At 45.8% G+C, this 13,913-nt stretch overlaps 1 protein-coding gene across 1 annotated transcript; it reads right to left on the reverse strand.

The window, feature by feature from the left end:
- Positions 1 to 271: 271 nt before the first annotated feature.
- LOC119435242 (putative phospholipase B-like 2) lies at positions 272 to 13,679 on the reverse strand (the record flags this gene model as incomplete). The annotated part of the gene is made up of 3 exons (XM_037702156.1): positions 13,595 to 13,679; positions 1,088 to 1,352; positions 272 to 518 (listed from the first exon to the last, which is right to left on the reverse strand). Coding segments are annotated over exons 1-3 (597 nt in total), but the record flags the coding sequence as incomplete, so codon positions are not given.
- Between the last annotated feature and the right edge of the window lie 234 nt (positions 13,680 to 13,913).

The following is a 13,913-nucleotide window of genomic DNA, read 5'->3' on the forward strand; positions in this document are numbered from 1 at the left end:
GATCTCTGTACATCCACTGTAAACACGGACGCAACGGAGGCAGCTGAGGCAAGCAATGGACGAGTCACCACATGATCAAACATGGCAGCGCCCATGAGATCACCACGAAAAGGGTCAATAGAAGGACAAAACAAAATTTGCAGCGCGGGCATATATACTGGTGTATTTCAGTTCTGATATCTACTTATTCTTACGTTTTTTTTAAGAGTAATTCTTGCCAAGAAGGACAGGCTTTCGCAGATGTGTGAAAAAATAAGTTCGTATAACTTGCCATGCGCCAGTAGGAGTCCGTCTCTCGATGTAAGTCCTGCATTCCCTGAGAGAAACCGATGTTGGCGTCGAAGAACTGGCGAAGACGGCTGCAATAAAGGCTGTTGCCGCGGCAGTACCCGCCGAACATGTTCAACCAGTGATTGTCCATAAGCTGACGAGTCAAATGTGCCTCGAGAGCACCGGCGGCGTATGCCTGGATGCCGTCTTCGACACTGGGGTTCGTCTCCACTTCCAGGTAGGACCACCTGAGCGAAGAATATCTTGACTAGGTTAGGCCCACTAAGGACTGCGTACACCAACCTAACCAGGCATTACCCTGCGCAGGTGTCCCACAGAAATAGTCGAGAGTTCTTTGTGAAAGACATAGTTGCTTTTACAAACTCGCGGTATGTGCGCCTAGAATAGTTGACAGTGGGTGTATTTCAAACTATTCGCGATGTTTGCCCAGTGAGCCTATCATAGATGTCATACCATTTTTCCCGCGGTGGGCCACCAGAAATTGAATAAACTTTCACCTTAAGCCCAAGTAGGCATTCTGGTGCTCACAAGTCCTATAAGTTAAGCATCTTCCGCTGGTGTGCTTGTGTAGACTTTGTTGATTTTCCTTCACATACGCTTCGGGACAATGCCCGTGGATGTGAAAAGTACACATAATGTGGTTACGTCGTATGCTAGCGTTTCACTGTCTACAGACGGCTGCACCAGTAGGAATGTACGCGTAGTGCAACCAGTACGTGGACACAAGGAAGAACAAGGCACGCACACGGCGCCAGTAGGTTTTCATTGAGACGCGCGCAATGGGGGCCTCACTCACCCTTCTTGATAGATGCGGTTCTGGAAGCAGGCCCAAGCCGCTGGTACTGTGGCGCCGTTTGATGGCTGTTCCGGCGGCTGCCCCTGGTAGATGGCGAGGCGCTGCGCCTTGTCGAGTCCAAGCCAAGCACAGCGGCAGTCGTTCAGGTCGCTGCCGCTTACCAGCGAGAAGGCGAGGAGAAAACTGAGCGTGCGCATGCTTCGACAGGCTTCCGACTTCGTGACGGGGCTCCGCTGATGCCGGACATGAGACTCCGTGTTGATGCCTTAGAAGAAGAAGATGCCGAATAACAGGGGCCGCAATGTTTGAGGACTTTTCTCGCGATCCATTCTTTTCGCCTTTCCTCGCTGCCTCCAGCACCATCATTGCTGAGATCGGCTACTCGGCACGAGGCTTTTGAACGGCATCGGAGCCAATGACAAGTAGCGAAACGAATGAATCGAGGAAACTACAGTTACATAATGTGGCCCTAGGTTCTACTGCACTATAATGTCGGTAACGGAAATACAATTGAAGAGGAAGTCCGGACCCACAGCTTAACTACACCAAGATGTCCGGTTAGTAGTGCAGGAATGATACGTTCCCAAAATATATGGATGGTAAATAAAAAAATATGTAATCTAGCGGGAAGAAGTCAAGTTTAACGCAATAGTGGCTCGTTCGCACTGCACGAAACATTATGTATGCTGAGTTAACAGTCTGCCAATAATTACTACCTTTAACGAAGCCAAGAGCTCGCCAGCGCATCCGCAGAGACCATTCCAACCACGAGTTGCATTGTGACACCGCGGCCGCTGTGCTAGTTGGTAGCTGTAGTCTTCCGTCTGCGTTGGCGCGCGGATAGCAGAATGCAGAAGAGATTGAACGAGGACCTTAGGGGTTTTGTTGGGTTGTTTTTATCGGCACATCTAAAATATAGGACAAGGCTAATGGCATGTTTGCCTGGGCGCTGCAATAACTGTTTCAAGAAACAGAGGTATAAGGGTTTTCATTTCATTCGGGTAGAAAACAGGCGGCTGCAGTAAATACATGTGAATAATACGGAACCAGGATAGCAAGACTGGCAAGAAACTATTTATTTGTAGATTTATAACTTATATTTATAAATTTATAAATTATTGCTGATGCTGAATTCTAGTGAATGTTGTTAGAATGCAGCATATATGATAATATCTATAGGTCAGCACTCAGGAATTCGTGCTACGGCATATGCGGCTTCAAAGATTGGCCTTCTGCTCTAGATCATACGCCCATAGTGAAATTTCAGCGGCGTCATTCGGTAGCGTAGGAGGTGATTAAATAGAGTAATAGATCTGATTATGCTTAAGCATGCACGACATGAGCGCTCAATGTTAAGCGCTGCCTGCACGGCTGGTGTCGGCCCCTGTAATCAAGTACAATGCGGATCTCACGTGTCTAGAGCGGTTGAGTCGCCGGCTGGAGACTGCGCCAGCGCTCGCAACAGCTAACAAGCACTAACTGTCGAGTTAACGGCCTGGTTCTTCTATAGCATATGGACACAATATACGGCATTACTGGAGTATTATTGCGCAACAAAGACACGGAGGTGAGAAAAGAACGCACACCAAGCGCAACCTTTCAACTAAATTTATTGTGCCACGGAACCTATTTATATATGTGAAGGAGTATAGACTGCGCATGTGTTTACAGGAAGAAAAAAGGATAGCGTATTTGTGTAACATAGTTATGAATCAAGTTATGCATGGGGCGCTGAAATTGTGGTGCCATCACGCGCTTGTTTTTATTTCGCGCGCTTTCTTTAAATAAAATTACAAGAGATCCCTATGGTACTTAGTTGCAAACACTTCAGTAGGCCTTTTTAGATGTGATCTACAACTTTCGTATTGCTACTTTCCTGGTGAAGCCAATATTTAAAAAGTTGGGAACTCCCGAGACTGGAATGGCCTTCCTAATAAAACGGCACTCATCCGCGATACAGCGCGCTTTAATCGCCTCGAGTGTTGTAATGTCATCAGCATCATTTCCACCTTCTCCGTGTCCATACCTCATGTAATGTCCAGTTGGGACCTTTCAGGTATAAAAATAATAAATAAATAAAAATAATAATAAATAATAAATAAATAAATAAATAAATAAATAAAAATAATAAATGCTTCCACGACTCACCCACTTCAAGCACCGGTGGCGGATGGTAATGCTCTCTCGTCAAACGCAAGAAAACATGCCCTCAGTCGCTCCTTGCACTGCCCGATCCATCGTAATGCGCTGCTGAACGCACCAGCTCCAAACGTTCAGTGCGAACGAGGGCAGCGCTTCCACCTCCAGATCAGCGGCGCTCAAGCTGCACGATTCTGTACGCGCTCGCAGCCGGCTGAGCGGCCGAAAACGTATACACTGAGCGAAGCGCGTCGCTTTCGAGAAGCAGGCGTCGTAAAAGGTCTTCGCTGGCCCACTGCGTTTTACGTACGTGGACAGGCCGCCCGTGCTTCTCTTACTTAAGAAGGGGCGGATAAGAGCAGTGGGACGCACCTGACGCGCGCTCAATGGTGCTCGCATCCTTAAGGCAACCTGAATGGAGACGTGTCATGCTTTCTGACCAAGGAAAGATTCTGGCTCAAGAAGGAAGGAAGAAAATATATATACATATACGCGCTTCGTAAGGGAGAGAGTCATCAGGTGCTGGGAGAAAGGCCCTATTTTTGAGACAAGTTTATTTGGCGATAAAAGCTGCCAGCTACGAGTAGGAAGTTCACTTCCAGTGCGGCTTTTCCACAAACGTTAGCTATACTACGCTTACTGCGGTGCGGAGTGCGGAAGAAGACGCGACTACCCCTACTCATGTAAGGATGTATGAATGCAGGCGTGCATTTTCCAAGTACTGCAAGGGCAGTACCTGTGCAGTGCAATGGCAGTACCCGTAAGTACTGCAATTTCCATAGCCCTGCACTAGAGCGCACCCAACCAATGTGTTACTGCTCTTAAGAAGTATATAGAAATTGCTGATAAAGACTGGCAGCTTTTTCAATGCGAGAGACCTCGCTCTAGAATTCAACAATGTCATGTATAGCGACGTGTATAGCCACGGAGCCTTATATGTGTCAGCAAAAGCGGAACAAATAAGATTCAAGAATTTTAGAAATGCCCGTTCAACACGACAAAAAAATAATAACAATTTTTTTGTTCTCTTCTGTTTTTTTAGTAGCTTTGTTCCTTTGCTTTGACGAAAATATTCTGTTGATTGCTTTTCCGAACGTTTACAGAACATTTCTGTAACAGACTTCACCTTGAAAGAAAAAAAAATAGGGGCTTTGTAAATGAACCAATTTCTGTAATCATATTAACCTTGTTTTACACAATGTTTGTTTTTTAAACGTAATTAAATAAACAGAAGAGTAAGTGCACTACTTCCGCACAAATAAAATAATATTTTTGTTTGGCTGTTTCAATTCTAGGCACCACGTTCATTAAGAGCTCTTACTTATTGTTATATTTTTTTAGGGGCGAAGCTCCTTATAGCGGCTCCCGTTCCGTCCCCGTCGTCGTAGTAGTAGTGTGTAACCAGTCTGAGAAAAATTTCCGAAGTTGTGTGCGTAGCGCGGAATCGAACCAGGGACCCCTCGCTTCCGAGCGCGCGGCATTAGCCCACTGCGCCACGAAGAGGACATGGACACATGCACCACGATGGCAATAAATACCCAACATTAACGAAAGGCCGCGTTTCTAGCGCGTTTCTAACGCGGTTGTGCTAGCGCGTTACGGCCCGTGTAAGAAGCTGGTGTAAGACGCTGTGGCCTCTCCGCCTTACCTTCAACGCGTTTCGAACGCGCTGCCCAAAGCGGTCGCAAGTCAAGTTCAAGTCGAGGAGCGTTTATGAATACGGGGCGTATACTCTTCAGCAGTCATGTGATGGCGTCGGCACACGCGGTGCACGTTCCGGCATGTGTAAATGGCTGCGTAAGACGCTGTGGCCGCTCCCCTTACTAGAGAGTACGGCACGTTTCTAACGCGTTTGTGCTAGCGTCCCCTTAAGCGGGAGATCCGCTGATTCCCTCCGGAGCTTCGCCCACTCATCATCATTCACCCCGTGGATATGCTGTGAATGTTTTTGTAACACCTGTCTTTACTACTAAAAGATAAATGAACTGATGGGATGGTTGTTCCTTTATACTATTTCGTCACGCATGAAGCAGAAAAGGGCAGCATGAATTGACAACTTGTATTCTTCCAAGGCATTTGACAGGACTGCCATACGTAGAGACAGTGCGTGCTGCTTTTTATTTCATTACGCGTGGTGCTGCGCTTCAAGTTTCTAACAGCACTAGTCCTAAACCAATGTATGTTAATATGAACAGGCGTGTACATCCAATAGGATAGTGTTATCATTCTGAAAGCAAATCGCTTCCTATAGAGACAGTTAACAAATATTAAAAAAGACTATTTAAAATACCACCCGCCAGGGGCTTTCCACAGTTGATCATGAAATACTAAGTCACAAGAATGCCTTATTTTCATCAAATTGCGTTCTCTTGATCAAAGACTGAAAACCAAACATATTTTTGATCAGAGGGTCCTATAAAATTGCTAAGTCATTAGTGTAGTGGCTGCCATGTGACGTTTGCTTTCTGTTGCCATCGCGTGAGTTCTGCTAGCGAAGCGTATCTTACTGTGGTTCCTCGAGGCATGGGGACAACTTTCTGTGGTACTGTTGGAAAAGATAGAGGTGGATGTTTACCAGCACTACGAACGAAACGTGGTTTGTGAACTGAACCTACCTTTATACAAATATATCTAACAAAATCAAAGATTATACTTTTTCTCGCGGTACATCCTTTTTGGTTGCAATTTCTGGCGCAATATTTCGCTTTAATCTATGTCACCTGGGCATCTCTAATTGACCACCTCACGGCAGCGCACTCTTCTTCTTTGTGCACTTTGAGGTATTCTGGCACCTAGAGGGGGAGAAGAGATTGTGAAGTCAGATGAGCCCCGTCGAGCTGTTCGGGTAGCCTGCATGCTACCTCGAGCGTCAACATTCCTTCTATTCAATTTTCGAGCCGTCATCGTGTGGGCTGAGTGCCTATTCGCCAGTTCATTTTCCGCAAGCGATGGACGCTACAAGTGTAAAGAAAAGAATCAGCTTGGACTTTTCATTGAAGTTAGAAGTGATCCAGCAATTTTTTTGCGGGTAAACAAAGTGTGCTTGCTTTTCCCCCGAGTTGCGTGCAGTAAGTTGGCGGTTCTCGAACGCGCCAATTGGTAAGCCACCGTTTGCCTCAAGGCCTATTGGTTTATATACCGAATTAGCTATATATCGAAATTTTCGTGATCCCCTTCAGATTCGATATATCTGGGTTTTACTGTGTCAGTTTAATTAGGGTTACAAATTCATTTTTTTTATTTGAGGTTTTAGTAGCTAGCTATTCGATCAAAGTTGAACATATAAACGAGTGGAGTAATTTTGAGTTCTAATAAGGTAATAAATATAACGCAGTTTCACACATTGAATGGATACTCAACACTTGTTTATTAGTGTTTTTTACAGTATGAAGTTGAGAGACGATGGTGGCACTATAAGTGTGCCGCAGCAAATAACCCAACGTTTCATTCGCATTGCTACTAATGTCGATATACCAGGTGAGATTAGTGGTAATAGGTTGACCAGGTCAAATTAGCGGTACTATGAACACGTGAATACTTTTATGAATATACAAGCTGTAACTCCGTGTTGTTAAGTAAGTACGTTGAAGAGCTGTTTGAATAGGAGTTGCTCAGATGATGTTGCTGCTACGTCTGGTCTGCCGCAAGGCTACGTGTTGGGGCCGAGTCATTCTTTTAAGTGAAAGCATGATATGCCTAATTACGCGAAAAAAACAAGGTTGTAGTTGGCGGCGTGACCGAATGACGCTACCAAAAATCGCCGACGGCAAAGAGTAAAAACGTGTCAAAAATGCTCGATTTGACGGCAAATTTAGCAGAAAGGTTCATTTAAACAAGGTATAATAATCCCATTGAAAAAAAATAGGTAAATTTTGATCTGGGTGGGAATCGAAACCGGGCCTCCGGGGCGCGAGACGAGCGCGCTCCCCCAACGCCACAGCAGCTCCATGGTTCTGATTCACTAAAGCTGCGCCTATGCGTGAGTCAGTGCACACGTCACGTCGAAGCCTTCTGGCTCACTAAACGTGTGACCTAGTGCGTGCGTCGTTAGGCACATGACGGCGCAGCCAATGGGTAGGGGGTGGTGCCACGTCATCAGTGTATAAAGTTCCTGAATGAAATAAACTGTATTCTAGGCCAATTGAACGCCGCGGAGCGCGCCTTCGAGCTATGAACTCGTGGGCAAGCCAGTGCGTTCAGACGCTTGGCGCGTTTTCATTTGGCCTCACCGAGGCGCTGTTAGAATGCAGGGGAGAGCTTGCGCGGACACGGAAAGTGCGGAAAAGACATTTATTTCACCAAAGGGACTATATCGCTTTCGTACACCCACACGTAAGCAGTTTTAAAGGTCTCTGCCGCATTTGTAGTTTTTTAACATGTGTTGTTTTCGAACGAAGAAACAATGTTTGTGGGATTTTGTACTATGTGCAAGGTCGTCTAGTGAGGCATTGTTTTTAATGGCGGCCGACTTGAAGCGCGTACAAAATGGTGTGTCACTAATAGCATATCCCTAAACATAAGTAATTATGTGCACATTAGCTTCACTAGAAAATATAACAAATTCAGATATAGTATTAGTTAAGTGGCCAAGAAATAAAAAAATAATTCGCCCGTAAAATATTTAGGTCTTAAGCCGTCAGAGGATGACTCTTGGTCATAACATGTTAATACCGTAGTTAAAATGCAGGGCATGCCCTTCACTTCTTGCAACAACGTTCAAAACACGTAAGTGTTTTAGAGTCGGACCCAGAATTGTAAAAGAGTCAGCGTATCAAACAAGTTTCACCAATTTTGGTGTAGGCATGGCCTCTGCGGGATCCGTTTTCTGGTGTGCATAATAGTGCATCATTGGGTACACGTTAAAGAACCCCAGGTGGTCTAAATTAATCCGGAGTGCCCCACTACGGCGTGCCTCATAGTTAGATCGTGATTTTGGCACGTAGATCCCAAGAGATTTTTTTGCATAATAATGCACTTGAAGAAATCCAATCCGTTAAGACACTGTTCGTCCTGGGGAGATACAATCACTTTATAAGTGTAAGAGGGGAAAAGAACTTGACTGGATCCTTTTGCTTGATCAGGGAAGCAGGTTACGCCTTAAGATGCTATACTCAATCTTTCATAATTATATGGAAATCTACTCATCAGACTTTCCGAAGTAGAGCACTGCATGGGCCGGTTTTTCAGGTCCGGGCCTGGCCCGAGCCCGAAAGTACCATACGTTGGCCGGCCCGGTTCTATTCGACCTATTAGCCCTTTGGCTATACGAGGCTAGCTCGAGTTCTCGATTATTGTGAAGATACTGTCATGTGATCAACCTCCGCCGGGCGGTCTTGAAGCTGCATCAAAGCAGGTTCTTTCCCTGCATCCGTGCTTGCTGGTTGCTGTATAATTTAACTGTCAGATAAATAAACATTTTATTACTAGCTGAACAGGCTCAGATTATTATGCGAATATTTGGTATGAAAACAAACCATGCAATGGACCGTTAGGAAAATAGGGAGTGATCAGGCTGGCAACAACCACCGGGAGTGGCAGAACTCCTGCTTACATAACCTTGACGAGCGATGGTGATAACAAAGTGGGTCAATCAGGGAGACAGTGTATAGCCGCATATATCCGAATTACTTGAAATGTCAGGAGAAACTCTGTAGATTCTAAATAAAGGTGTCTTAGCTAACACGGTGTGTCGCTTCTAGTTCGCTACAATGTGTGAATGTCAATCGCATTAACTTCGATAGTCATCTCAACATGGGTTCTGCCGGAATTCTGTCGTCTTCGCGACACTAAAAAACTGTGGTCCACATTGTTCCCAGCTTATTCACACCTCAAATTCCTAGAGGTGATCGTGCTCATGCGTGTGACGGATAACCCGAATTTTGATGGAGGTAGCGGTGTGATATCGACAGCGGCACCGCCTATCAACAAGGGGATGCGCATTGGGATGGAAGGGAATAGCGGCGAAAAGCAAACTTCAAGATTTGCTAGACATCACAGACTCGAATCAAACTGACAAAGAATTAGAAAAAATATATGCATTGCAATCGCGCTAAAGAAATTGGAAACTATTGGATTGGTGCGAGACTCGCTGCAAAAACATTCACTAGACTGGCTCAGGTATCCAAGTTATTCTTAACTGGAATAAATGAGATGAGATTCGGTGCAGTACGTTACACTTTTCAAGTGCGGAAGACGTGCCTAGAGGCAGAGTCGGCTGCAATATTTTCTTGCATTAGTATTCTGTGCCAAAAATGCAAAGCGTAGGTGCCGCTTTTCGACGAACGCCTTTCACGCCAACGCTTCAGCGAGCCTTCGCATGAATGCACTAGGTATGTGCCCCTCTTTATTGAATGTCCCGGCCAGTGGAGTCACTGTGTATGTGCCACAGAGTGTGCATCTATCGAGGGAACAATTTTCCCCGGTCGCACATACAGGCGCGCCACGCTTCTCTTTAGGAGGAAAGGCGCCGTCTTTTCAGTAGCGCCACTACATTACGTAGCCCATCCAGAAATAAGCGAGAGAGAGAAGCCCGGTTGTCGCTTGATGCGTTTCTCTCTGTTCATATAAACCTGCGCGCCATGCATTTCCGGTGTAACCCAAACCTTCATGGCGGCGGTGCTAGTTTTGCGCCCATGTTCTTATCGAAGCAAGATCATTCCAGCTGCAGTAGACGCCTCATACATAACTAATTACGACGATGGGAATAGGTTGTGTCGGTACATTGAATCAATGCTAACTCATTACCGCGAGAGTCATCTTGGACTTCGTTATGACGCAGTTTTTTACGAGAAAGTACTGCAGTGATTCTCTTCCACTTGCTTTTCATTAAAGTGCGATCATAGTTAGTTTCACATGATGCAAGTTGCGGTGAAGTAGGTTTCTTGAAGACGAGCACATACCAATTGACACATATCAGGGGAGCCAAATTCATTTCGAAGAAGTTCACTGAAGTGTGGCATATGCCTAGTTTCACCAATGCAGTGATACACTTGAGGGTAATCGGGGTTTGTGACTGCGCGGGACATAAGCAGCAGCACGTCCGAGTAAAACCGGTGTGCGTTAAACGGGTTAACTTATGAGAGGCACATAAGCAAAGTCAGATACTCATCGACCCAACTTGTGCCGACGATTTGTTACGAATGCACTTGGAACATTACAGCAGCACAATCGTCGAGCCATTGGACCGTGGAATATCCTGTACCCAAGTTGGCGATAAAACGGTTAGAGAAAGTGCATGAGGTGCCCATTTAATGCTAATACTTGACATTCATGACGGACCTCAACTATGTGCTAGCTAACGCTGTAAATCTGGGTCACGTACGCTTTCAGCAGAAGATAGTCGAGACTCATATTTATATGGGGATTCAGAAGATTAATATGGCTCATATAACCCTACTCAATCACCCTTGGGGTAGCCGAGTACCTAAGGCGCTAGTATATTCAGCTCTGAATTGTGGGCTAATACCCGGCTCCGGAGATTGCAGTTTGAAAGGAGACAAACTGCGAAGACGCCCGTGTGCATCGCAGCGCACGTTAAAGACCTCCAGAAGGGCAACATTTACCGTAGACCTCCACTACGGCGTCCGAGCGGCGTAAATAGACTATTGGCAACAAAATTATCATTTCTCTGCCCCGTTTGCAGCTACAAATTTCCTATCAGGACGGGTGGGAAATCAGTCAGTCAGTCAGTCAAATAACTTTATTTAAAGGCCCTGCGTTTGTGGGACGGGCAAATGGTCCCGCCTAGGTCACGGCCAGGAGCTCTTGAGCCCTGGCGGCTTCCTCGGCCCGCTGGACAGCCCAAAGTTGATCGTCAAGGGCAGAGCTGAGCAACACAATCTCCCAGCGCACGCGGAGACGATCGCGAGAGGCTGCATCCCCATTATTGTTTGTTATGCCTCGACATTCCCATAGCATATGTTCTAGATTGGCTCTAGAACCACAGTTCTTGCATTTGTCTGTCTTGCACATGTCTGGGTAAATGAGATGTCAGATCACCGGGTTCGGATAAGTTCTGGTCTGTAATTGCCGCCATTCGACAGACTGCTTTTTGCTGAGCTTTTGGTGAGGTGGTGGGAAAATGCACCTTTGCAATTTGTAGTGTTGTGTGATGTCATTAAATCTGGTCATACGATCCTTCCATTCCCACTCCTCTCCATCCTCGTTCTCAGGAGACGCTAAGGTGCCCGCCGTATTATCGGCCGTGACTCGGTCCGTAAGCCCTCGAGCCACGTCATGCGCCGTCTTATTATTATTGCTGTCTCCTGGTGAGGTGGAGGTGTGAGCGGGTGTCCATATTAAATAAACATCTTTTTCTTGACTTTTGGTACCTGCCATTAGGATTCGTAGTGCTTCAGGAGAGATTCGGCCATTAGCGAAATTTCGTACTGCCGCCTGAGAGTCACTGACTATTACGTCCGCTTCGGTCTGTGATATTGCTAGCGCAATAGCTATCTCCGCCGCATCGCGATATTTACTGTGCTTGCCGTAACGCATGTTTTGCACTTCTTTTCATGATCAATTACTACGGCTGTAAAGCCGCGCCTGTGCTTGTATCTACAGCATCTACAAATACTGCGTCTTTATTATTCCGAAATTTTTTTGTATGACCATTGCTCTGCTTTCTCTTCTGCCTTTATGGTACACGGATGCATGTTCTTTGGTAATGGGGGAACGGTTATCGTATCCCTACAATTCGGGATGTCCACTTTGGTTCCGTTTTGAGTATGGTACCCAATACCTAGTTTTTTCTAGTATGTGTCTTCCTGTCTTGGTCTTGGAAAGGCGTTCGTACTGCGCTATCCGCTGCGCCTCTATGAGCTCATCTATTGTGTTGTGCAGGCCTAATTCTAATAGCCTGTCGGTACTAGTGCTGATTGGTAGTCCTACGGCTTGTTTATAAATTTTCCTAATGAGGCATTCTAATTTAATCTTTTCTCCAGCGTACAATCTAAGGTAGGGTACGACGTATACGATCCTGCTGATAACGAACGCCTGTACCAGTCTGATCATGTTTTCTTCCTTCATTCCACTGTGTCTGTTGGCTACCTTTTGATCAACCTCATAACTGAGATACTGCCCCTTCTAACTTCCTAATGGTTTCTCCATTGTTGCCTTTTGCTTCAATGAGCAGTCCCAAACTCTCATTTTATCAACTTTAAATGGGTTTATCATCGGCAGTCTTCAATTGTATGTCCGTTTCTACATTGTCTGCCCCCCTGTAGCTGTTTGGTTTACGGCCCCTGCGAGTTGGCCGGTACAATAATAATTCCGATTTTTCCGCCGAGCAAACCAATCCGGTTCCCTCTAGGTATTGTTCGACTGTTTTAATCGCACTTTGGAGTGTCTGTTCTATCTGCCCATCATTACCCTCCTTTACCCTAAGGTAATGTCATCGGCATATATAGTGTGGTTAAGGCCCTCAATTTCCTCTAGTTTCGCTGGTAATCCGAATAATGCCAGATTAAACAGCAACGGTGATATCACTGACCCCTGTGGTGTGCCGGCGCTACCAATCTCAATCTCTTCCGAGACGAGGTCTCCCAAGGTGATCTTTGCCTTTCTGCCGGTTAGGAAGTCTCGAACATAATTGTATGTCTCTTTCCTAATCCTAGCTCTTCAAGGCTTGCGAGTATTGTCTGATGTGTTACACTGTCAAATGCTTTCTTTAAGTCTAAGCCGAGGATGGCTCTAGTGAATCTGCCTGCGTTGTCTATGATTGGTGTTTAAGCTGGAGCATCGCATCCTGCGTGGAAAGATTCCTTCTGAAACCCAGCATCGTGGAGGGAAATAGGTCCCTGTCCTCGAGATAGTTAGTTAGTCTCGCTAGGACTGCATGCTCCATCAGCTTTCCAACGCAAGATGTGAGAGATATAGGTCTCAGATTCTCCAGCTGTAAGCGCCTGCCTGGTTTAGGTATTAAGATGACGTGTGCCGTCTTCCATTGTTGTGGTATTTTGCCGGTTTTCCAGCATTCATTGATATATCCTGTCAATTTTGTTATAGACTCATCATCTAGGTTCCTGAGTGTCTTATTTGTGATTCCGTCTGGTCCGGGTGGATTTAGTATTAAGTTTTTGCGAGGCTGCCCTTACTTCTGCTTCACTAATTTCCCTGTCAAGTTCGTTGTTTGCTACTCCTGTGTAGTCTTGGTGTATAACCGGTCTAGCCTGGGAGTATATTTCTCTTTAATCTCCTCTAGAAAGTCTTTTTCTGAACCTCGATAGGCATGAATTACCTTGTTAATATTTTGCTTGCATACCGCCTTAGTTTCCTCTGGGTGTAGCAGGTACCTGAGAAGGTTCCATGTCTTTGCTAGCCCTAATTGATTGTCCATGTTACTACATGTCTCCTCCCATTGCTGCTTACATAGCTGTTGTGCATGCTGCTCTATGTCTCTGTTAATCTGGCTATCCTCCTTCTGACTGCCCGGTTGTGTCTCTGACTCCTCCATCTCCGTTGCAACCCTTCCTTAGCCTCCCACATGTGCAGGAGCCCACTGTCTATGACTTCTAAGTGTGCTTCTGGTGGAACTATTTGTGTAGCCGCGGTTACGTCTTTCGTTAACTGTTCAGTCCAATCTGCGATGTTTTTAATTTCCCCGCTGGTATTCTTTCTAATGTTCCGGAATTTATCCCAGTCGACAATTTTGAGCTTCTTGCCTTTGTGTTTGCGCGGTCCTGCCCTG

Source organism: Dermacentor silvarum, unplaced genomic scaffold (assembly GCF_013339745.2).
Source record: "Dermacentor silvarum isolate Dsil-2018 unplaced genomic scaffold, BIME_Dsil_1.4 Seq562, whole genome shotgun sequence".
NCBI lineage: Eukaryota > Metazoa > Arthropoda > Arachnida > Ixodida > Ixodidae > Dermacentor > Dermacentor silvarum.